General features: G+C 32.5%; 2 protein-coding genes across 2 annotated transcripts in view; one reads left to right on the top strand and one right to left on the bottom strand.

Moving 5' to 3' along the window:
• LOC124535385 (rootletin) overlaps positions 1-4,808 on the top strand; it is a 76,587-nt gene extending 71,779 nt beyond the window's left edge. The window contains exon 37 of the mRNA XM_047111594.1: positions 387-4,808. Coding sequence (XP_046967550.1) covers positions 387-494 — 108 coding nt within the window. The 3' untranslated portion in view covers positions 495-4,808. The remainder of the gene's footprint in view (positions 1-386) is intronic.
• Positions 4,809-4,981: 173 nt separating this feature from the next.
• LOC124535370 (ras-related protein Rap1) lies at positions 4,982-7,307 on the bottom strand. The gene has a single exon (XM_047111569.1). The coding sequence runs from the start codon at positions 7,145-7,147 to the stop codon at positions 6,590-6,592; it is 558 nt and encodes a 185-aa protein (XP_046967525.1). The 5' UTR covers positions 7,148-7,307; the 3' UTR covers positions 4,982-6,589.
• Positions 7,308-27,235: the final 19,928 nt, after the last annotated feature.

The following is a 27,235-nucleotide window of genomic DNA, read 5'->3' as shown; positions in this document are numbered from 1 at the left end:
GGTCTCGGGTTCGATTCCCGGCCAAGTCGATGTAGATTATCATTAGTTTTCTATGTTGTCTTGGGTCTGGGTGTTTGTGGTACCGTCGTTACTCCTGATTTTCCATAACACAAGTGCTTTAGCTACTTACATTGGGATCAGAGTAATGTATGTGATATTGTCTCATATTTATCATATTTAAGTATGCGCTTTTATATTGTAGTACATAGATTACATAAAAACTAGTTTGATTATTTATCTGTTATTCAAGTTATGGTATTTTAGATTACATGGCATTATTTGCATGAAATGTTATTATTATGTGACGGAAGACTTTGTTGATTAAATTACTTTATAATGTAATGCTTCAGGACAAAGGTTTACAGGTGAAAATAATGTTTCCCTAGGATCCAGCGTTGGACTCCTACACCTTGGAGCATGAAGCAAGAAAGCTGGACAACACGCTGACGCACAGCCTTCCGCCGCTCAACGACAGCTTTGACTCCTCAAAATAAAAGAAGAGAAAAGAAAAGAAAAATAAATTATAGTAAAACTGTTCAATTTTGAACTTGTGTAGACAATTTTGAGAAATGAAAATGTATGTATGATACATTTGAGAGATTTTTCCGTATAGTCTTTCAATGTGGAGATACTTAATAGGCTCCATTGTTTTTTAGTAATACGTCGTATTTTCGCGACTTTGTATCGAAATCGAAGTAATTTCACTGATTACTAAATGCAATCATAATTTATTTTCCATAGTTCAAATAATCTTTTCATAGTTGAAACTGAGATTGTTATAATCAGGCACGTGATTTGAGATGCTGTTTAAAATTATTTTCAGAGACCAGTTTTTTTTCTTAAATTTTAAATTTAGAATCCTTTCGATATTTAAAGAAACGTAGTTCTTTCCCGAAGAATTTTCATTTTTTGCAATCTGCGAAAAAGTGCGTTTTTACGTATTAACGAACTTATTATATGTTTTAAGATTAAAACTAAACTAATTTACATGTAAGTTCGAGATATTTGAAAATGACTAAAAAGAGAGTTATCGATTCCATCACATTCTTTTTTCAAATGTTTTTTACCTGGATCTCGGCCATTTATGAATCGATGAGTTTTTATTATTCTGCCCAAGTTACGTTTGGTCCTATTTTAATTTGCAGTCGGTAATTTTTTTATTACCTACGTTTTTCTAATACAAACAAAATATTGATGATGATGATTTTTTCAGTTTAGTTTCAGTATATTTCTTGGAAATAAATTTTAATTATTTATCGTACCTAACATTACAATTATTACGCAAAATAACGGCTTAACAGCTATCTATTGAGTGCTCTTTATAATAATTATAACAGATACACGATAACAGTATCGTGTTTGTGTAAAGCTAAAATTGTTTGCGAAAACTTTTTTAATCTGTGAAATTACTTCAAATTTGAAAATGTCAAAAATGACCTTTGTACCAAATATTATAAGGACCACTTTTGCACTAGTCATTAGTTTTTAAATATTGAAGTATTTATTTAAGTGATGATACATATTTATTCAAATTATAAAATTATAGAGCGCATATTATAGATTTACATATATATTTGGAATGAAAATTTAGTCGCACATTATAGAATGCGTACTCAGTTTAAAGCATCTGTAATTAAGTTACTAGTAACAGATGTATATTGTTCTTTTTTGTGTATTTATATGCACTTAAAAGTAAAAATACATCGTACAAATTCCATCTTGAAATTGTATTAGCTCTCAATCAAAGAATTTTGACATAAGAAAAAAAAAAGAAATAAACTATTAATATAAATTATCTGTTAAAATAACCAACTAAAGAAATTATTTCGGGGATATTAAATCTAAGATGTGCGACTAAAGTAGTTTCCTTACAGGAAATAACCATTCCTGGAAATAACTCTCGGTAGAGAACCATTAGGGAAGTCATTAATATTCTATCACCTTATCTTTAGACAAAGGTGATTGTTTCTAGAGCTCGAGTCTGCGAATGGTAAATTAGCAACTTTCGTGTTGTCAACAATTATAAACATCTATTTAATGTTTATAACTGTTGGTGACTTTTTGGGAGGTTTTAAACATACAAATTGAATTGCAGAAACAATTACATTATTTATACAGTAATATGATGCCAATTGTTCATTAAAGACGAGTCAAACATTTGGATAATACATTTAGAGCACTTTAGAGTTTTTATGACGTCATCGTTCGTAATATATAATATATTTATTTATTATTAGAATTAGAATCGCTTTTAATGTACGCTTTATGTCTAGTCAATATTTTATGATATGAGTTTATTTTGCTGTTCAGACAAAAAAATCTATCTATTTGGATTATAAAGGTAAAATAATTCTTTCTATTGGGCATGTTTCCTTATAACTCCATTAAATGTCTATCAAGCCATAAATATTCTATGAAGATTTGTAGAATGGTTTTTGGATATGACAAAAGATATTAGAAAAAATGACGCATTTGTTTTTTTATATAACAATGCTTTAACTCATAAAATCATTTGTTCCAACCTACTGTCAGTCATAACTACTGACTCTAGGAAGCTTTATAACGAATCCACTAAAAAAAGGATTCTCTAAAGAGATCCATTAAAAGAAGGTTAAATCTTTATATGAACATTGCCTGTACGAACTCGCTATGGGTAACTCGTATGCTTATCACTCAAAAAATGAACTAACATAACGGATATATTAATAAAAAGAATTACACGATACTTTGTGCTATCAACCTGAATTGAAATAGAACCGTCTAGTAAACTCGGTCAACTTTCCATGACAAAGCCGTACTTAGCCCAGCAGCTGACGTGATTTTAATTTTTAAAATTGGAGTTTTTTTTTCTTGGGAATAATTTCAATTCACTTTTGTCTATTTAGAAAAAAAAAAGTTTCACATTAAAAAAAAGGTATTGTCAAAGTAAATAGAACTTATTTATATTCAAAAATAGTAAGCTGAAGAACGCTAAAAATAGCCGTTTCAAAACATCATTTTAGATTTATGAACCTTGTGACGTCATTACATATACAAGATACATATTTGAATGTAACGGCGCTTTTGTTAATATGGTTTCTGTGTAGGCGGCGCGTGCATTCACGCGAAATGCATCATCTTTGTCTGCAGTTGGGTAATTAGTAGCGAGATACTTTATGTCAACATCGTGACCCTGTTCTTTACATTTTTAATCCACATCTCAACCTTCTTCAAGTTTCAAGTGATTCATGATGACGCACGACTTAGTGTTGAGGTCATTTCGTCACACGGAAGTTCAGCGGAAGTGTTTTTTTTTTATCAAATGAGTCAGCGAACCGGTCTAGTCTAAAAGTGACATTTGTTTGACATATTAATGTTATTTATTTGTTTTTTTTTTTTGTATTGACTATTATGCTAGTGTTGTGTTACACTTAAGAATATGCATGTACTTAAATTATTATCGTAGGTATTTTTTTAATGTACTTATTATAAAAGGAGGGTAATGAAACTTATATAATTAGAAAGTGAAAGTGCCATAGACAGAAATATTCACGTCAAGAAATGGACGAGTTTCATTCCGACCACATACGATACCAATGAATCCAAAAAGGCGTTCTAGGTTATTTTTTTCCTTATAAAAATCTATATTTAACTTTTTATAAAATGGTACGCTTTTATCACGATTTTTGAAGCGGTCCTCTTGGCCCCACTCGTGTCGGCCTTCGATGACCCTAGACAGTCAACAACCCTCTCCAATAAAAACTAATAAGGCAAATTGAGCACATGTGTAGGTGTTAACATTATCATACATGTATACTGTATCATTTCCAAATATAAACGTCATTAATTCAATTATACGATCGAGAAATTCCATTTTTAAATTAATACATTTTCAATGTAGTAATTTTAATCGTTTGAAATGGTTGATTTAATTAATGTACGTCATCTACGTCCACCTCATGGTTTAATAGCCAATTATATCATGTTTTAGTGGTTAAGTAACGTGTAATAGTGACTCAAACGAGGATAATTTATACTGTAATCAATTTAATTAAAGGAATTATATTTGTGTATTGTTTAAAAATTATTAGCACTTACGCGAATCATCACTTAACAATTTCCATTACATATAACTAAATAAGTTTAAATATAAATTGTGTGTACAATGCTTTATGCGTCCCCGGTTTTATGTATCAATGTTTATCAGAACTCATAGTATTGTTATTTAAGCGTTAACATACCTACAGAGTATGTACTTGTAAAAATGTGCAGGAACATTTGGATGTATGTCCCCAATAAATATCCAGCTGATAACGCGCGAACGTAACGCTCTGGGTGTGGTGATAAGAATAGCACAAAATTTTATTCATATTATCGTCTTTTTAGACCATGGAAACTTTTAGAGCGCAATTGTATGTAGATTTTATCTCCCACGCTTGGAGTATATAATATAATAAGTGATATGATTATTTAAACATGTTTTTAAGTGATGCGTGCCCCATCGTGAACTCGATCTATGCATTAGACCCTGTTTCATTTGATGGGATGCGGCCGTAGTGGTGTTTATAGCGACGTAATTCAACACTTGATTTGTAATATTATAATTAGAACGCTTGGTTTATAGGTCATAGTCGAGGAAGGCGTATTGTGTTCATTTCCATTGGACTGTGTCAATTCTTATGTTACTAGAATGTCGACATACGCCCGCCACGTCACACTGCCATTATTTCTTTCCGAACATTGTACCTACGTAGTTTAGTTATACTAAATGATGTTAGACACGTTTTATAAAAGTTTTTTACACACGTCGAGTCAATAAAATAGTAGTAGATGGTAATTGGCTGTTTCATTTAATTAAATTCCATTAAAATTCCGATTCAATTGCCATATGTCGCCGGCAGGGCTCCACGAGTGCGGGCCTGCGGCGTGACTCATCGCGATGTACTTCGACACACATAACTGACAACGTCGCGAGCGAGAAAAAATAATACAACCCAAAACATGAATATTTAAAATTGGTTTTATTGATAAATTTGCAAAAAAAAAAGAAATTAATTGTACATGTCGATTATTGATTGAAAAGATAAAAATATAAGTTCTTAATTCGCACGATATATATAAAAATATAGTTCAACTCAGATCAAGTCATTACCAATATCCTTGTGCAGTTAATCTTATATTTTAACAGAAATGATAATGATGGAAACATCTAAACCGTAACAATATTTGAACACCTATTATAATTAGTAATTTAACAAAGTTTTTCATAGTAGCAACACAGGCTGGTAATTCACATTTAAATGAGCCAGTAATCATAAAACTTTATCCCATTTACAATAACGATAATTTTTTAAACTTTAGTTTCATTAAGGAATAGTTTTTTATGAGTGCCGACTGCACTCGGACAGACACTGGACACACTACATTGGTGGGGTGCACTCACCTAAGGCTCACTAATATTTGTTCAAAAGTAATTTGAGTCCTATATGGTGTTGCATAATTAACTTTTCCTTTGATACATTTGTATTATATAACAAGACAATAATATATCTGAAAAAATTTAATGTATTCTTAATTATTAAACATTATACATTGGTTAAGGCCCGCTGGCACAAACTCCAGGACTCCCAAGAGCCTGTTATAACTCACTCTGGCCTTTCAGAAGTTTCTAAATCAAATAATAATAGTAAATGCTATCATAACATATCTGCTTAGTTCAGACAGACGGAATGACTGGGCAACTTTGTGTCGCACACAGGAACATTCACTATCAAACGCATATCAAATTTATGACAAAACATTGATACATTCCTGCACCAAAGATAACCAAACAATGTACCGACTATATAACCTATGTAACTTACTCATTACCACATTTATTATAACAAATGGTTGTATTAACAAACTAATTCTTGACTAAAACAAACTTGTGCAAAATCGTTAAAGCTTATAAACCTACATTTATAATATGACGAGTGATTTACGCAGAACTTCATAAATCATTAGTTTAATCATTATCCTGTTCCTCATAACCACTCATTGTCTGAACTAAGCAGGAATTTTAACAATACTCTAATGACATAATTTATTATCTCTCGTAAAACCGGTTAGATTGTTTTATTTAATAAAAATACAAGAGGAAATATTTTAGGCAATTATATTTTACAATATTCTTTCATTATAGCCTTCTATATGAATTGAAATCACAAAGTAAATAGGACATTCAAGTTGTAAACTTCTGAACATGGCGTCATTTACACTATACAAAATGGAATATTGAGAGTGAAACACACACAGAATCTTTTAATGGATCCTCAAATAAAACACTAATTATAAATACACAGACCGAAAAGTAGGGATCTACTTTATACACTGGTCGGAACGGGACACCGTAGGTGAAGATCTGTGATGCATTTTCCACTCATCTATAGCACTGGACCACTTTAGCTCAACAAATGCACAATTGCAAAATTCTCAAGATATTCAATAACCAACCATGCTCACCCGACCTAGTTTACTTTTGGAACTGTCAAGAGCCAAATCCGGGTACGAGAAGTCTTTCAAATTATTAAATATTTAATACCTAGATGCGTCGGAAGCGCCGCGATCCTTACAGCAGTTGACATATGGGCTTTTTGATTCTCTTTTTGTTTTCTTCCTTGGGAGATTTTTTGTTGATTTGTCGCACTAGATCGTAGAACACTTCGTTCACACTGATTTTAGCCTTCGCGGAGGTCTCCATAAAAACGCAGTTGAAATGGTTCGCGAGATTAGCGCCCTGTTGCTTGCCAACCACGCGCTCCGCCTCCAAGTCACACTTGTTGCCCACTAACACCATCGGCACGTCATCCTTGTCCTTAACCCGCAGGATCTGCTCCCGCAAGTCCTGCAGGTCGTTGAATGTCGATTGCGCTGTAATCGAGTACACTAATACAAATCCTTGCCCATTCTTCATGTATAAGTCCCTCATCGCGGTAAACTGTTCTGTGCCGGCCGTGTCAAGAATTTCGAGCATACATTGTTGTCCATCAACTTCCACTTGTTTCCGATAGCTGTCTTCGATAGTGGGGTCGTATTTCTCCACAAAGATGCCTTGTACAAATTGTACTGTCAGGGCGGATTTTCCCACGCCTCCGCTACCTAGCACGACTATTTTGTATTCGCGCATTATTAACTATTTTGAATTACTTGATATAATACACAAAAATCAAAGATCACACTGCTAAAAAGCACATTAACTATTAAGTTATTGCAAAAAAAACCTTCAACAAGTCAAACCGCCATGACACCGTTAACAGGGCGATGGCTCACTTTATTGGTATTGCCATTATAAACCTCTTTATAATTTTAATCTTATAAAACTTTTTTTTTATTTTGCTCTTCAAGAAATTAAAAAAAAAGAACGAATGAATGAACATTGAAAATTAAAATAATTACCAGTTTCTAACAACTTACGTTTTATTATTATTAAACAAATGAATTTATGGAAGTTAAATTCTAGTATGAGTTAATCATATATTACCTAAAAGGCATTTTAATTTAAAATAAATGATAATCGCAATATTTATTATTATGCTACAGAATGTTTGGTTAGCCAGATAGTTAGCACGTGATGAAATTGCTTTGCAACACTGGAAAAAATACTTTTATAAGTTAATACAGGTAACGCTAGATGGCACTGCTTTATGTTTTCCTTGAAATTCCGATTCCGTATTTAATTCTTGAAATGAACCTGTTTCAAGTTCAACCTATTACCTACTGTAGGTAGGTAAGTATTGTGTACTTAATACGCAAGAAACAAGTTTATAACGCACACACACCTACACACACACTAAAAACAATGTTAACACTTTGTTTTAGTAAGGATTCGTTTAAACAAGACTCATTTATCAACTATTTTTATACTAATGACTAATCAGAAATTATTTTTATAAACTATTAGAATATATTACCTATTTCATATAATGTTAGTTGAAAACTTTGAGTTTCTGTATCTAATAAGTTATATCTAGTAAGAAATACATTTAATCATTGTTCTACTGAATCACAGGAATTAATATTTACGGAAAGTCTACGACAATACCCAAGTTTTTGTCTTTTAGGACATTAAGCATTTGAAGTTTAAGAAATGGAACAATTTACATGATACCTACTACTTTTTTTGTTTATCACAGTTATTATGATCTGATCATAGTTTATCTTTAGTAAAGAAAAACTATGATCAGATCATACTTTACACAAAATTTACTAAAGAGTTCTCATATCTTGATTATATTACTAGGAGTCTCTAATACCATAATGTACCACAAGTCTTGGAGACATCTACTCTATTTATGGCACTTGTAATGCCTGAATGGTTAGAACTGGTGCATTGACCAAAGATTGCAGATTCAACTGCTGAATTTTCTTATTTTTAAGTATGTTGTATTTATAATTGTATTAATCGGCGATGGAGGCAGGCATCATGAGTATATATTTTTTTACATTTAAGTTAGGCGAACGAACACCTGGGCAAGCTGACCACAGACCATATTCATTTATCATGTAAGAATAGCAATTAATTGTTAAATTGCCATTAAATTTAGGAATTAAGTTGTTTTGTCGCTGGTGCCTATAGTATTTGCTCACTCACCCTGCCAATCAAAACACAGCTAAACTTATTACTATTTGGTTAGTATATTTGTGGTGAGTGAGTGGGTGAAACGTGATTGCACAAAACCCTTAGAGCATCCGAGGTGATGATTCGGTATTTATAACAAAGCTCCTCCACACTACCTGCAATGATTTGGTGCTATAACACAGCCCCAAGTTCTTGGCTCTGTGGGTTATTCACAAGCCAACTTTCTAGTTTTAATAAAATATATGGTATAGTAGTCTAGACTCCTAATGAGTTTCTTGTCAGTTTTACTTATATAAATTCAGACCGAGAGTTGAAAGCCTACTCGAATAAACAATACTTTGATTTTGATAAATAGAAGTGAACCAATACAGGATTTTTTGCGATGTATGCTAATATTTACAACTTATTTTTTAAACCGTTTATTTACCAAAAACGAAAAACATCCTTGCATTTTATGTTTGATGCCTCTTTGTCTTTTTCTTATGCAACTCATCAGTTATTTTACCGCCATTCTGGGAATAGAATTGGATTCCAGACTTCAGTGGAGTCCCCATTTGTCGTCCCTAACAGGGAGACTCAGCTCCGCAGCATACGCGGTTAGAAAAGTTAGACAACTAACTGATATTGATACCGCTCGTTTAGTTTATTTTGGTTATTTTCACAGTATTATGTCATGTGGCATATTACTTTGGGGTAACGCTGCAGACATTGAATCTGTCTTTATTTTACAAAAGAGAGCAATTCGGTTTATTTATAATCTTGGAGCTAGAGACTCTCTTCGGGATGTTTAAAACAGAGTAGGAATACTCACTGTTGCGTCGCAATATATTTACAACAATATCATGTATATTCACAGTAACATTGATAACTTTCAAGGATAAGCTTATAACGCCAAGTTTCCGACTCCGCAAAGTCAATAAATCTTTCTTGGGGCAAGGTATCCATTTCTATAATAAAATTCCACAGACATTTTTAACTTTGCCGTCGTCTCGTAAATTCAAATCGTTTATAAAAAATACATTGGTGAAAAAGGCATATTATTCGATACAAGATTTTTTAGATGATAAAAAAGCGTGGAATTAATACCTGTTGACTTCCAGGCAGGATATATTAATTTAATAATTGTATTAACTTAAAAATTAACTAACATGACTGTATTTTTTTAAATGTTGAAAAAGAGTAACTACTGAGTTTCTTGCCGGTTCTTCTCGGTAGAATTTACTTTCCGAACCGGTGGTAGCTTCACTTAATTGTTAAATGACGATTCGAAAGTGCTTGTAAAAGCCCACTTGAATAAAGTTTACTTTGGTTGATTGATTGATATGATATGCCAAATAACAGTACTCAGTATTGTTGTGTTCCGGTTTGAAGGGTGATTGAGCCAGTGTAACTACAGGCACAAGGAACATAACGTCTTAGTTCCCAAGGTTGGTGGCATATTGACGATGTAAGGAATAGTTAATATTTATTTATTTTAAGGTTTATTTACGTTAAGAACTTAATATATGCAGATGAGAATTAAGATATTTTTTATATAAAAAACTTTCAAATAGATAAAGAGGGATATTGATCACGATAATATTACTTGTTATGTTCACGAGACCCAATGGTGCATCTTGTCATGATTTTTAAATAAACTTATATACAAGAACAACAGCCTGTAAATTCCCACTGCTGGGCTAAAGGCCTCCTCTCCCTTTGAGGAGAATTCCACCACGCTGTTCCAATGCGGGTTGGTGGAATGCACATGTGGCAGAATTTCTATGAAATTTGTCACATACAGGTTTCCTCACGATGTTTTCCTTCACCGCTGAGCACGAGATGAATTATAAAGACAAATTAAGCACATGAATCAGCGGAGCAAATCCAGGCAGCTTGAACCCGTAATCATCGGTTAAGATGCACGCGTTCTAACCACTGGGCCATCTCGACACTTATTATTTTAATTTAAATAATAATATTTAGTACGATTTTGATTTTTAAATACGTTTTTTTCTATTTGAAATAACATTTATTAGTATGATTATTGATTCGGTTATCGACACCGAGGTGGGACTCCCATCACTTCCTCTCGTGGCGTGGTGTGGCGAGCTGGTACTGCCTGGCACGAGAAAAACAAAAGGCGGTGGATTTTGAACGGGGAGGGTAGAAGTAACTGGTTTCGGAGATGGGCGGTAAAAGGATAATTAATATACAATAAGCAGATAATTCATATATGTGTCGATTGGTAAATTATTATAGTGACATAAGTTAATATTATGTGAGTAAACAACAACAACAACAGCCTGTAAATTCCCATTGCTGGGCTAAAGGCCTCCACTCCCTTTGAGGAGAAGGCTTGGAAGATATTCCACCACGCTGTTCCAACGCGGGTTGGTGGAATACACATGTGGCCGAATTTCTATGAAATTTGTCACATGCAGGTTTCCTCACGATGTTTTCCTTCACCGCTGAGCACGAGATGAATTATAAAGACAAATTAAGCACATGAGTCAGCGGTGCTTGCCTGGGTTTGAACCCGCAATCATCGGTTAAGATGCACGCGCTTTAACCACTGGGCCATCTCGACTCTTATTATGTAAGTAGTTTTATTACAATCTTCTGAACATCGAGATACGAGTATACCCAAAGATATTTGTCATCGTGATATCGTTATCTCGATATTTAACTTTCTAGTTGTCCATGATCTACCTTTTATTTTTTAAACATCATAGAAAATAAGAAAATACATAAGAATAAGTACATTTAGTTTATTTCTGTCAAGACGTCGGCGGTTATATGCCTCCTCCAACAGTTTCCGGGTATCTTTGCTTTCTTCTGTCTTTTTTATTCAGAGTCTTAACCATATCCATGTAATATAAACGATTAAAAACTGCTAGCATTAAAGTTACAAACTTTAGTTACTGCCAGCTTTATCAACTGAAGCAGATTTATCATCGAGATGTCGTGTGAAAGAGAACCACATCCACTGTAACAAGGAATCCACCTGATAAGTGATAACCAATGCTCACAAACATTGATACTGTATCAAATCAAATCAAATCAAAATAAACATTATTCAAGTGGGCTTTAACAAACACTTTAGAATCGTCATTTAACAATTAAGTGAAGCTACCACCGGTTCGGAAAGTAGATTCTACCGAGAAGAACCAGCAAGAAACTCAGTAGTTACTCTTTTTCAACATTTAAAAAAATACAGTCATGTTAGTTAATTCAATTATATATCCTGTCTGGAAGTCAACAGGTATTAATTCCACGCCTTTTTATCATCTACAAAATCTTGTATCGAATAATACGCCATTTTTACCAATGTATTTTTTATAAACGTTTTGAATTTACGAGACGGCAAAGTTAAAAATGTATAAAATAGTAATTATGTTTATTACATTAATGTTTCATAAATCATTTGAATAGTTTCACCCGCACCACCTTAATGTCCGAAATTCCACAACATTTCATAGACATTTTCTGCCTCGCACAACCACTTTGTGGAATCAGCTTATGCCGGCGATTTTTCCGAACCGATACGAAATGGGAACCTTCAAGAAAAGGCCGGCAACGCACCTGCAAGCCCCCTGGTGTTGCAGATGTCCATGGGCGGTAGTAGTCATTTTTAATCAGGTGAGCCTCTTCCTGGATTGCCACCTACATATCTCATAAAAAAAAAAAAATGTTATGTCCCTTGTAACAATAACAAGTTACTGTTTGGAGGTTAAAAATAATATACAAGTGCGGTACACTCACGTGTTTACAAAGCCCTATTACAAAATAAATTTTCCTAGAAAATAGGATTGAATAAATAAGTTCAATATTTAAATAAAACACAAAGTAGTACTACGTTATTGAGAATTCTGCATCGTAATTCATAGTAAATAATTTAATGGAGCTTAAATAAAAACATTTTCTTTATTGTACGTTTACGCGAATCAACAAATAACAATAACAGAAGTATTAAAATTGACCAACAGATTAAAAACATTTAAATATTTTATTTGGTAATAAAAAGCTCACTATAATAAACAAAACATTGAAAATATTTAAAAAACGAATTCGAATATTTTAACAGACGATAAATCCACGGATTGCACGCAATACTGCACAGAGTAAAAAGTATCATTCACAATAAAAGCCAATGACCGTGATGGCGGGAAAGCCATATTTCAATCGTCATCCAATAAACCTTCAATAAACAGATATACGTATTTTTATTTGAAAAAACACAGCTCCCATAATAATTTATTAAAATATTTTACAGGTATAAACTATCTAATTATTTAGGTATATAAATATCATAAAACACAGTCGCTTTTTCTTTCTGTCTATACCTTATAAACTACTGAATAGATTTTGATGCAGATTTTACGAATAGAAAGGGCGGTAAACGAGGAATATTTGTATATAACATAACTCTCTAAATATTTTACACTAAATAGCTGAACTGTAAAGGTATTGTATATATTAAAAGGAAAGAACTGACGCTTACACTTACGCTGGCTAAATCTTTCGTGGTAGATTGAAACAATGTATCTACTCGAAAATTGAAGGTCTTAAAAGGCATAGCACGTGCCTATTTCCTCAGGTACAATCACAATAATATTTTTTCTCTAATAAATAGTTTGCGAAGCAATTTCCTTTAATTCATTGAAATATTTTATTCAGATTAAAATATAAGTAAGAGTGCAATGATTATGCAAAAGTGTGTACATAACGAAATTTTAAGCAAAAGTTTTTTTATAATGGAATATATTATAAATATACAAAGTAACACGTATTAACATAAAAGCTTATTGATGCTTTGGTTCAATATTACAGCTCTGGTTTAAAGTTAACCTTAAAGGCATGAGAGAGTGTCACGTGTCAGCGTCACCTTATTGACGTCAATAGGTATTTCACGTCAGTAAAATATATTTGTTTGGCTTTCGATTTAATTTTCAGTAGTAGATACTTTTTGGAACGAATTTCTTTTACGTTGCTTCCAGCACGAGGAAGACGATATTGTCACGTAAGGATATTTTCTTGGAGGGGAAAGGTAAACGTTATTCCGGATACCCTTTCCCTCTCTCTCTTTTCTTTTTGTCTCTTTCTGTTATATATGATTTTTATGAAAATATTCTAAATGATGTCATGGTATATTATTGAATACTCAGTATATATAAAAAAACATCTTCGTTCCAATCGGGTCTTACGACACTTTTTTTTGGTGTTGTTCTCTGTCTTCTTCTGAAATACTATGCGATTTAATTTTATGCCAGAAAATTGATGATAATATCATAATTATACATATGCTAATAATTTTAAAGTTTGCGTTTCGACGAGCACTTCTTCAATGAATCTTAATGAATGCCATTATTACTTTGGGTGATCGGTCTTCATGGGAATATGTGCGTTCCTCATCTAGCGTTTATTCTACCAGTCTATCCATAATCATCATTAGATCATATAGATCACAATTTCACGGTTTTCATCCAGAGCCCCTCAGTGCTACAACGCTTCTGTGTATATCTTATTACAAAGGATCATGGCTAAAGTTAGTTCTTTCTAGTTGCAACATGATCCAATAAAGGTAAATTCATTGACTGCATTCGAATGCTTTGGGTAATAAAAGTAAGGTAATGTTTTATTTGTTCATTCAGCAACAGATTTATGATATCGTTAGCGGTGGCTCTTGCACCTGATCGCTTTTCAGACGTAATTGCTAACTATGAGAGTAAGGGTAATTGATAACTGGGTGGGTAGGTTTGTCTTCTTTGATAATATCCTCAGTGGTCAAAGTTTTTAATACCAACGTTCTCTTATCAAAACTTATGTCTGTGTGTAGTTTTGGTCATTAATGGCATTTTTATATTTAATTGTTCGTTCGGTTACTGTTTATCGGTTAATGGCAAAGGGCGATCCCTTACATTATGTATTTGCTTGTAATGTAACAATCTAAGGTTAGATTTGCGTTGAGTCAGTTGTTTTTATGAATGAATAAAAATAGCATTGAAATAATATTAGATCCGTAGACACCGGTTTTGATGGGTACGCCATTCCGAGGCCCGGGTTCGATTCCTGGTTGAGTCAATGTAGAAAAAAGTTCATTAGTTTCCTATGATGTCTTGGGTCTGGGTGTTAGCGGTACCTTCGTTACTTCTGATTTTCCATAACACAAGTGCTTCAGCTACTTACATTGGGACCAGAGTAATGTATGTGATGTTGTCCCATATGTATATATTTATTCAACAGATTGACCTGGGTTAAGTATCATATATTTTCAATACTTAATGCCAGCGTAATACACTAAATGGTATAAATATTTATTGCACGTAAATTGCCTCAACGTGTCCGTTCTAAGCCTGACCCATTTCATATAACTTTAACCATTTCATAGAAATGCAGGATTGTTGAGTGTCATGTACAAATCGGCTTTACGTACCCGAAATTAAGGATCTATAACATTTTATGATTAAAGTTTTAGATTGTTTTTGGTATAGGGCTGGTGTTTTATTTGTGACAGAGTTAATAGTTTGAAATCTATTCCATTTTTAAATTATCTATTGCAATATTATTGTGTTAATTAATAAAAAAATACTGTTATATATTTTTTAAACACGCCGTCTCAATCTCTTATTTGGTTAATAATGTTTCGGATATTTTGTATACTATAATAATTTTAATTATTGACCAATTAAGATGAATACCAGAAATGTATGAAAGTACTTTGGTTTTTAATCGAACGAACCATTTTTTTAAATAAATGAATATTGAAAAAAAGTCGCAGCCTTTGAGGTAAGTTATAAAATTATACTATAATTTAATTCAAATTCCGGAAGGCATTCAAATCACAGGATTATCACGGTGAAAAGGGAAACATGTGTCATTTGTAAATTACCAATACTGGTTAAACAAGGAAAGCAACTCAAGCCAAATCCATCTCATTGCTCAAGCTATTTATTACTATAGGGTGAAATTCTGCCGCCATTGCTTATAAGAACTTGTCAAGACCTGTCACAATTATCGCAGAGGTGTAATGTAAAGAATTGCAAATGCTAGAAGCTCACTGTTTAACAATCGAGATTGTCAATTGTTCTAAGCAACTTCGCAGTGAGAATGATTTTTCCATTATTCATAAACCGTACAATGGATCGCACAACTACAGAAGTTGGAATGGAAACACTTCATCATCTACCATAGTCGCTAAAACTTGATCTGATCATTTCAATTATTTTCGAAATTTGAATTTTTTTATTGGAGATTATTTTTATATACAAAAGAGTCCAACCCCCAGTATTACTATACCATTGGCATATAGGATCTTTTTAAAATAGTAAGTGTACTATAACTATTATTTGTGTTTTTACTTTTTATTTATTTGTACCAGTTTTAAATGGAATCCATTTTCATTTAATTTTTTATTTAAAAAATTACTTTGGATTTGTTTTACGAAATTAATTAATTTCACAGACTGACATTTTAATAGAAACAGTATAAAATGTATTTTAGTTAATAAATCGATCTATAGCAGAACGCTATTATGCAAAACAGTAAAATTACTTATATACTAAGTTTATTTAAATTAAATAAGTTGAATTGTTATGAAATACATGCTTTTATTTTTAAATCACGTTTAGGCTTCACCTCCTCAAAATAGGGTTATCGCTATAGGAATGGTTTTAGTGTGAAGTATTTGATTATTGTTGTTGTTTGTTAAATATCTTAATAATTCTGGCAACCCTATAATGTTATTACTGTCCGCTGACCTATACGAAATAATTAGGTTAGTGGTTTTCGCGTGTTAATATCATATTTAATTACTCTTTTGTTTCATTACTGACGAATTTATTATTTAATAAAAATGTTTCATGAATTATTATTACCGTGGAAAGAGAATTTTGATTATGTAGAGGCTTAATTACCTAACTAACATAAAAAACCAATCTTTCTAACTTACATGTTATATCTCTTGCATATGTACTTACTTTGTCTCCTTTCATTCCTGTCTCGTTATATTTCAAACTAAAACAACAATAGCCTGTATATTATTGTTGCTTGGAGGTATAATATGTTGAGTAAGTGCCACCTATTGAGGTAGACTTTCCTTTACAAATCCTTACCATCGGATATCGCGTCAATATGACGAGGGGACGATCTAAAACTATAATAATGTCATGATCCAATAGGACCATCCTAATCCAATCAGGACCAAAATCTTGACGGAATTTTCCTGACACAGGATGAAACGCCAGCAACCAAAGATTATTATGAAGAATATATTGACTAAAAAACCTCGTCATTTGATCCTTGAATCTGGAGATCTACAGCAATATAAGCTGGCTAATATTCTAAATGCAAAACCATGTCACTTTTTTCCGCTCCCACGTAGCACGGAGCAACGGCTTGACGTAATTTACATAAAGATAGTGTAGGGACCGGGGAATGACATAAGCTACTTTATAATTCGGAAAAATGCAAGTTCCTACGAGAAAGGGGTATAACGTTATTATGTAATTAACTTTTCATTCCAAAAAGGCTTAAAGGACTTCGATTAAAGCTTACATAGAGGTGTTTTAGATCTTTTAAAAACGTAGAATACATTTTTACCGACACGATTATACGTTTGAATGGATTTTGATGAAATATTGTGGAGAAGGTTATTAGCAGTCAGAATAATAGAAAGAGGCCTTTTAATTCTTGAACTATAGATTATAATTTTATTCCCAATATGTTCCAATGACACTTAAATAAAGTCAAAATTCTTACTTGATTTCATTTAAGGATGTTTTAATGTTTTGCGTGAAATATTTACCTTTGAATTGTACTCATTTCATAACTATTTTAATATTCGTATCTTATTCCAAACTATATCTATACTGTCTGTAGTTTGAAACATTTGCATCTTGGAGTAGTAGTGCCCTCATTAAAATTATAACACCCCGCCTTATTACCTCCGCTGGTGAGAGAAGTGCTGGTTCATTATTTGCTTAGAGGATCGGTATTGCGAATCAACGTAAAAAATTGCTAGCATTCTTCGCAATCATTATTTGTACAGCAACTATTTTCAATTTTCATTTATACGTATATAGTTAAGACCTTAATGTTAATAATTCTTATATATGTGACCGTAAGACTACAAAATTAGTTAGATTATAATCTATCTCGTCAGATTGTAAACTATCGAAATATTGTGAACTGAAATATGTTTGCAATTTAACGCATTATTTTTCACTATATTGTAATTATTTATAAAAAAAGTTTGCATATTTTACTTATCAGTAACTAGTAGTTATTATGTTTAGTCTGTAGTCGTCCCAATGGCCCATTTTGTGAGTAAAATTTCGTCTATGAAAGCCGCTAATCCAAAAACGCACGATGCATTCGTTAGCAGTATTATACCCAAATGTAACATTAATCTTCGAAGTAATTTGCGCAGCATGCCGTCGTAACACGTTTCTGGCTATTTTTATCAATTTCTGAACAGAAATATAATATTTTTTATTAATTATACGTTTTGTTTTTATTAGATATCTACAGAAATAGGTTCTACAATAAACACTGACCATTCTTTACATTGTTTTTGATTTCTTTTTAAGTTTGAACAAACTAAAAATCCAAAAATGTTGTCGATTTTTAAGGGATAATGTTTTAAACGTTTTAAATTTAGTTAATATAATGCTCAAAGTTTGATAACTATTCAAAACTAGTTAGTTTACTTTGTAGCATAAAAATTACTAATTTTAACATTTTAAAACCAACATTAATTCTAAATCATTAACAAAACAATTTTTTTAACTGTTTAACTTAATTTGGGGCTGATATTATTCTGTTCAATTCTTAGTTTAATTATTGTAAAGCAGAATTTTCAACAGAGGCCAGTGGTACGGCGGAACAAAGGCAGCTAAGTGAAACTTTTGGACTAACTTTCTGGGTACCTATTGTTGACAATCTGTTTGTTGGTTCTGGCCGGACTATTTTGCTATAATCTTGTTTGCTATTTTAAATAAGACTTGATCAAGAAAAAGAGAGATTTAAAAATTATGTTGTGTTGATAGATCTTCATAGAACTGTAATTTGATTTTATTTTTCGAACGGGAGGTCGATATTGGGAGAATATGTAATTTGTTAAAAGTGTCTGTTGTAGTTTTTTGGATTTGTAAGCTTAGTTGACTGAGTAAGTAAGGTAAAGTAGAATTCTTCAATATTTGGGATTTGGTGATTTAATATTGTTAAGATAAATTCGAAGTTTGAGTTATTTTATGGTCGGTTAGTAAATTGTTTTAAGTAAATATATATATTTTCTATCCCAAGTGGAGTAACTTATTCTGCTAATTTATATCAGATCATATTAGCTATAAGTGTATAACTTATGTTAATAACATAGTAAAGTAACAGTAACTCTTTCATTAAGGAGAGGGTTTGGAACATATTCCACTACGCTGTTCCAATGCGGGTTGGTGGAATGCACTTGTGGCAGAATTTCGATGAAATTAGACACATGCAGGTTTCCTCACGATGTTTTCCTTCACCGCCGAGCATGAGATGAATACAAAATAAACACAAATTAAGCACATATATATATTATAGTGGAGCTTTCCTGGGTTTGAACCAGCAATCATCGGTTAAGATGCACGCGTTCTAACCACTGGGCCATCTCAGCTCTAACCTAACATACAATGGTCAAATGCATCTTCTTATGAAACAAAGATTTGGTTTTAAGTTATTTTAGTGATTCTCAGTAGGTATAGGTCAATTATTGGTATTATTATATACTGCTTTGAAAAAATCCAGTATAACTAGACACAAGGACAATGAACCTCCTTGTCGAGTCCTTGTGGCCAAGATTGGTATTTATTGGTATGTAGTTAAGGGTAGTGGTGACCATTTTACCGTTAGGATGTTAGAAGGCACATGCGTAAGTCCCCTACTATTATTAAGTATATGGGCCACCTGATGGTAAGTGGTCACCATCACCCATAGACAATGGCGCTGTAAGAAATATTAACTATTCCTTACATCGTCAATGAGCCACCAACCTTGGGAACTAAGACGTTATGTCCCTTGTGCCTGTAGTAACACTGGTTCACTCACCCTTCAAACCGAAACACAACAATACTGAGTACTGTTATTTGGCGGAAGAGTAAATAGCTATTAACCATAACTTATTATTTATTACTAATGGCTAGAATATATTTATTAAAAGGACCAAAATTATATTCTAAAATATACGTTCATTATTCAATTTATTAATTATTATTATTAGTTGTTTTGTTTATTTTGCCTGACGTTTTGTGACAGTTGCACCATCTGTCACAGCAGCAGGATGACACGTCGACTGTCAGATCGCGGCTAAAGCTATAATATTACTGCTGTGCCCCTGACTTTGTACGCGTTTGAATTTAACAAAAAAAATATTGTAGCTTAAGTTACTCCTTGTCAATATTGGTCAAGCCGTTCCAGAGATTAGCCGGAACAAACAGACACACAGATCGACAGACAAAAATTGTAAACAACGTTATTTTGGTATATGTACCATATGTACATACATATGCATTGAGTAAAAAAGGGCTATTGTAATATTACAAATAGACACTCCAATTTTATTATATGTTTATATATAAATATACCAATACTGACAAACAAATTAGGAGATCGATTTTGTAATGTCTATATGATAAAATATACTAAGTATTTAAAAATACAATTCTTATAACAGAATTTGCGGCGTGTATGGAAAGGGTTCATTGCTGAATATAACTATATACTAGCTACCAGTATCAACTTCGCACGGGTACAATACTGATACTAAATATACTATAGAAAGCCTTACAACGTTCAGTTTTTCAGTCATTACATAATACGAACCACTATGACTCTGCATTTTAAATATGTTATGTATTCGAAAATATTCATTTAAATCACATGCTACAAAAGAAATTGATCTACATTAAATTCACAATGTATTTAATGTACTTAATTGGATATGGATTAATGCTGTATTGCTTAAAATAGCTTCGTTAAAAAGCGATTGTTTCTCGTAAAAAATGATGTGAAGTGGTTATTGTGGATTATCCCTAAGAGACTTCTACCATCACAGACGTTTTTTTAGACCTTTTCAAAGTGTTCGTTAAATTGATCTATCGTCAGCGTTTGCAATGTAAGGTAAAAAACGGTGTTTAATTACGAAAATACATTGGAAATTTCAAAAGTTATTTTATGTATATTTTGTATAAGCTTATAAAATTAATTTGAATTGAATAACTTTGTTAATTTAAAATGTTATCAAAATTCGTTGCGTAGTTTCAAAGATCTAATCATAAATTGAATTTAAAAAAAACCCGCTGATTTTCTTTCGCCGGTTCGACTGAGGTCTGGTTTACTTCTCCGAGCCGGTAGCGTTTAATTTGACTACCAATAAGTAAGTTTTATGCTTCTCTATTAAAAAAAAGGAATTTGAATATCAATTTGAGTTTTGTACAGACACACAGCGGGACTTTATTTTATACTATGTAGTGCAAAGGTTACGTTTTGCAGTTACGTAATCCCCTGTAAGACTATTAACGTACCAAGCGCGAGTATCATGTTCTTATAGATAAAAGCATATACATATTTAATGACGGAAGTTTTAAATGTTCAATTATCAAAATCGGTTCGAAATTTCAATACACTATATCAATCAGCTTGAAAGCTGTAAGACACACAAGTATACATACTAATAACAGTATTGATTGATTTCATATATTCAAATGTTATCATTAGTGACTTTGATAATATGAATGATTATTCATAACTATAAAATGAATAACTGTCTTTAACGACAACAACAACAACAACTATATTATGAATAAGTATATTCAAAACTCCATTTACTTGAAATTTCAAGTAATTGGAGTTTTGAATATAGTTTCAAAAATATTTGTGTGCACTTATAGCTGGTTGTCAAAAACCCGATATAAGAAAATAGTGTTCTTGATGTGAATATGCCTGTTGTTACATTGGCTCAAAAGTTTCAAATCAGAAAATGTTTAGTACTCGATATTAGTAGGTAGGTAGTGGTACGTACTCGTAAATAGCCCTACTACCAAGTACATAATTTATGTCGTTATTTGCAGTTTATTTTATGTTCAAATTGGATTGAAAATAAGTGCGTGCAACTCAAAATATTTGACTGAAATGAAACTTCTGCATAGGTCGGTGTAAGTCAACATACTTGACTCAAATGAAACTTTATATCGTTTTCGAGAAATTACGCTCACATTCGATTTTCAAAATTTTACTTCCATAGCATCCAAAAAGGTTTTACTCGAAAAAAATAATGTACGTTAATAAAAAATGACGAAGTTTTAAATAGAAAAAAAAAATAGAAATGCTTGAGTATAACAATATTCCATATTCAAATGAAGTCAACTCTATTCATTAACGTAATTAAACTTTTGATATTTAGTTGTTACTTATCACTAAGTTATCGGAAAGTATTTAATTAAAACATTTTACGTTTCCAATGTAACCAGAGCAAAAGTTTCGTTCACTCTTTCATCAGAATTTCACAGTGAATACGTAATTAATCTTCAAAAGTATGACGTTTCTCACAAAGGTATCACTTTGAGGGGAGAGTGGGGAGAGTTATCAAATATCGGAGTCGGAGGCAACGAAGTGCATCGACTCAAAGGCGAGAAGGCAACTCGCCTGCAACTTTTAATTGCAAAGTTTGATTTAATTTGAGTGAACATCCTTCCTGGCACAATACAGCGAGAATAAGTCAAGTTACTCCATTGTATAATGGACTTCGATTTTAAGTTCGCTTGCTTTCGCAAACTGGACTGAGGCTACTTACCAACGGATAAAGATAAGTATGAAAGTAAGTTAGCTGAATTTGGAAAATAAGTTTGCCGTTTGACGAGGACCGTATTATTCTCAACTTGTATAGTTTTCATAGTGATATTTTATGAACTTGTTTTTTTAATGGAATAGCATGAGGCAGATTCCAAGGTTTCGGAATCAATCCCTCGATTCACCCAATCAAAATGTTTCCGTCCGAAAATTTTCAATTGCAACCTTTTTGGACAATTTTTGTACAATGTTACACATAAAGGAATTAGTCTTATACCTGATCTCTCTGCAGTGGTATGGGATTTCCGTCGCATCCGATTAGGAGAGTAACCCGTATTTGCGTCCATTAAGTATGTACAATTCCTCTGAGGCAGCCTTCCCTGCATTTCGATTGTCATACGTCCAATTTTCTTTAAATATGACAAACCTATTAAGAGTTAGTTGTTATTCACTAAGTTAAGACAAACTTTGACGTCATTCTATTACTTTTCTGTGCTACTGTATTCACTTTTTGATATTTTTAATCTTTCCTATTTGACACAAATTAATTAAAAACAAACCTTACATTAGTATGCGGATCCTATTCCATATACATCATTGATATATCTGGTCTTCCGAGCTGCCTTAGTACATCTTCGCCAATAATGCAAGATTTAAAACTTTTACTAGTCATACAAAAAAGCATTGCGAAGGAAAATCGAACACATTGCAGAAAAAAATGAACAGTATATCGTTTGACAGAAATGTCATTAAAATATTGATAAACAATTTTTGAAATCGGAATACGAAGTAGAAAAAAAATCACACTAGCCAGTGTTGAAAGTCAGTAATTTCATTGTAAAAGAACTAATGTACGGTTGGTATGATCCGCTTAGTTATAATGTCTTAATTTTCAGCCTTGAAACTCCTATATTTTGGCTTAAAGTGTAATTTAGCCATTGTTTCTATTATAGATAACAGGATAACATTTTAGATCCCATTGTTGGAGTCCACTAACGGTGATAAGAATGATTTATATCAATTCTTAATGTACCCAGGCCATTACTTTGACTGGCTTACTATCGCAGGGCTTATAGTAATAAAAACTATAATATGACTTTGTTTAGTGATTTTTCTTATTGTAAAAAGCTTACTTATTATTCATCATTTATATTCCAAAAATAGATTTATTTTCCATACAGAATATATAAAATTTAACAATCGATGTGAGTCAATAGACTTTTTGTCTCATTATTTATCTGGATAAATCAAACCCATAGATTATGTGGAGTAAAAAGAAAGGAAGGAAATAGATTAACTTTATCAATATTCTATAAACTATTCGATCGAGCAATAAAAAGGTAGTAAATAAATGATAAGAAACGGATTAAAGAAATAAAATATTCCTTATTATGTAATAACTTTAGCATCCAGTGTGAAGTTGGAACAGAATTATGGACTCGCAGCTGACGTCATAGTTATAGGGGAACATGACGTAGGCGACGTCGGGGAAACTGAATGCTAACATTGCATTATTATTAAGGTTTGAATATCTAAATAGGCTATTTGACAATGCGAAAAATAAATTGTGAATTATTGTAATCAGTGTACATTATGAGTTTAAAAATGGTTATGTACTAACGAAAGTTGAAAATAATACTTAATGTATTCAAAAATCTATTTTTTTATAATTACTATAATAATTAATACGTCCCAGGTAACTTGGAAAAAACATTTGACGGTATTATTTTTAAATAAACAAAAGTCAGAGTAACAACCTCCAAATATAGTGTCAGTCATACTACCTCTTAGTCTAAGTATTTATCATATTAATTTTTCATGTCTTTTTTTTCGGGTAAAACTACCTAAGTTCTTGTGATGTTTCTTTGTTGTCAAATTTAGTTTAATGTGTTTTTTTTTCTCAAGGATAAGTGATTTTTAATTTTTTGTTCGTATTATTTCATTTATTTATTTTAATTTTCGTGTGTGAGCATGTGTTTATATTCACTCAATAGTCAGGGTCCATCTGAAAATTAGTGGTGTGCATTAGCACAGCATGTACTGAGATGAACTCTTTGCTACCAACACTATATTCCTTGAATTTAATTATTTTTGTGTGCACAATCGATGTTAGTAATTAAGGTGTATGTGTAGCAAAATAAATGGTTTAAATTATTTTAATTCTCTATTTTTTTTATGGAATATGTTGGAGGACTAGCATATGGGCTACCAGATGGTAAGTGATCATTATCACCCCTAGACAATGACGCTTTAAGAAATATTAACTATTCCTTACATCGTCAATGCGCCATCAACCTTAGGAACTAAAATGCTATGTCCCTTGGGCCTGTAGTTACACTGGCTCACTCACCCATTGAATATCTGATGAGAGGGTGGTACCTACCCAGGCGGGCTTGCACAAAGCCCTACCACCAAGGAAATCCGATAACATTCCACGTTCAGCAATAAGAAACTTGTGTTGATAACACTGATTGGTGAAAATCTACGCTTGATACTCTTTCTTTAATGTCAACTCCAAATTATCCACCGTTTACATTAAATCAATTTACTGAATGTGATGTTAAAAATAACATATTGTCTATCACGTCCAATGCTGTCGGCACCGATAGTATTAGCCGTAGTATGATATTACCTATCATTGACATCATTATCCCTGTTTTAACTCACATCCTAAACCATTCCGTTAATACCTGCGAATTCCCTGATGCATGGAAAAATGCTCAAATTATTCCATTACCAAAAAAGGCTAACCCCAGCACTTGTTCCGACTTTCGCCCAATCTCCATTCTACCTTTCCTTTCAAAAGTTCTAGAGAAGCTAGTCCATCACCAGCTTAGTCTATTCCTTAATCAATTCTATATCCTAAATCCCTTACAATTCGGTTTCCGTCCTGGTCATAGTACGGTTACTGCGCTGGTGAAAGTTACCGACGACATTCGTTGGGGAATGGACAATAAGCACCTAACAGTTATGACTTCACTTGACTTTAGCAATGCTTTTAACACTGTCGACTATGATATACTGTTAGGTCGGCTACGTTCTGTTAACATATCTCCGTCAGTTATTGATTGGTTTCGCAGTTACCTACGAGGGCGCCGGCAACGTGTCCGTATTGATGAGACTGTCTCGTCTTGGAGTGTTGTAAAATCCGGCGTACCTCAAGGCGGCGTCTTGTCACCTTTACTCTTTTCACTATTTATTAATTCTATAACATCTAAAATCACTTCTCTCTTTCACATGTATGCAGACGATATACAGATTTATCGCCATTCCACCCTAGAGAACCTACCTCTTGCTATTTCTGCCATTAATAATGACTTGGAAGAGATCTGCCATTGGAGTAAGTCTCATGGTCTCAAGGTGAACCCCTCTAAGTCTCAGGCCATTATTTTTGGCAGCCAGAGTTTGGTTTCGAGAGTGGTTTGGTCTGATTTACCTAACATAAAATTTTATAATGCCGTAATACCTTATAGTCCAAATGTTAAAAATCTAGGTATACATTTAGATAATACTCTATCGTGGAACTGCCATATTAAAGAACTGAGTCGGAAAACTATTGGCTCCATTAAATCTCTACAGCGTCTGCGTTATTTCCTTCCTATTCCAACCAAAATTATGTTAGCACAATCTTTACTCCTATCTATTCTCGATTACGCTGACGCAAGCTATCTTAATTTAACCGAGGACCAACTAAACAAACTTGAGCGACTCCAAAATATTGCTATACGTTTCATATTTGGCTTGCGCAAATATGACCATGTTTCCAACTTTCGATCTAAACTCAAGTGGTTATCTATTCGCTTTCGCCGGAATCTGCATGTTCTCTCGCTTCTTTATTGCGTCTTGTTTAATGTTAATGCCCCGACTTATTTAAAGGAAAAATTTGAGTTCCTAGGACTATATAATAAAGGGTTAAGATCGGCTGAAAATCTGACATTGAGGATACCTGTGCATAACACAAAATTTTTCAAAATGTCCTTTACCGTACAGGCTATCCAACTGTGGAATGCTTTACCCATTAACATTAAGCAAGCGCAAACGCTATTGTCTTTTAAGAGGTTGGTAAAAGAGCACTATCTGGCTATGGAAACTTAGTCACTATATGGTCTTGTATAGTTTTTATGTTTTGTTTGTTAATTTTATTTTGTTTCTCCTTTTTTTTTACTTACTGTGACTTATTTAAATTTTTGTGTTTACATAATTAAATTTGAGACGACTTATATATTATATATTTAATATATTCATTTATATTTATATGTGTAATTGTTCATTTATTTTATTAGTATATATATTTATGTATATATGTATGTATGTTTATTTATATATGTATTATTGTATATATAAGGCACCACCTACCTTTTCGCTGCACAATTTCCCTAAATCAAAGGTTGTCTGGCAGAAATCGCTACTTAGCGATAAGACCGCCTTTTTGTACATTTTAATTTATTATTATTTTGTTCCATGTAAAGTTTATTGTTTGTGGTGTACAATAAAGTATATTCTATCTATCTATCTATCTATTGGTGTGTAGATGATGAGTAAAGTCGCAATTTGCTAGTGTAATGGATATCTTTATTTCGATGTGCTGTATATTTATTTATTTATTTATATTGGTTACAAAATACATTATAGCTGAATACGCTGATTTAATGTAGGTTATCTACACAATTATATTCATAGATACTAAGAAAATTGATCCTCGGCGTCCAGTACTACAAGTAATAAAATATTTCAAATCGGCCAATCAGGAAGAGCTTTCGACAGTTGACAGATTATTGTCAGATTGTAATCTGATAGTTTTACTTCGATAGATTACAATATAGCGAAATCGTT

The sequence above is a fragment of the Vanessa cardui genome, chromosome 14, assembly GCF_905220365.1.
Source record: "Vanessa cardui chromosome 14, ilVanCard2.1, whole genome shotgun sequence".
Taxonomy (NCBI): Eukaryota; Metazoa; Arthropoda; class Insecta; order Lepidoptera; family Nymphalidae; genus Vanessa; species Vanessa cardui.
Note: the sequence above shows the minus strand (reverse complement) of the source record. Positions and strands in the feature narration are given on the sequence as shown.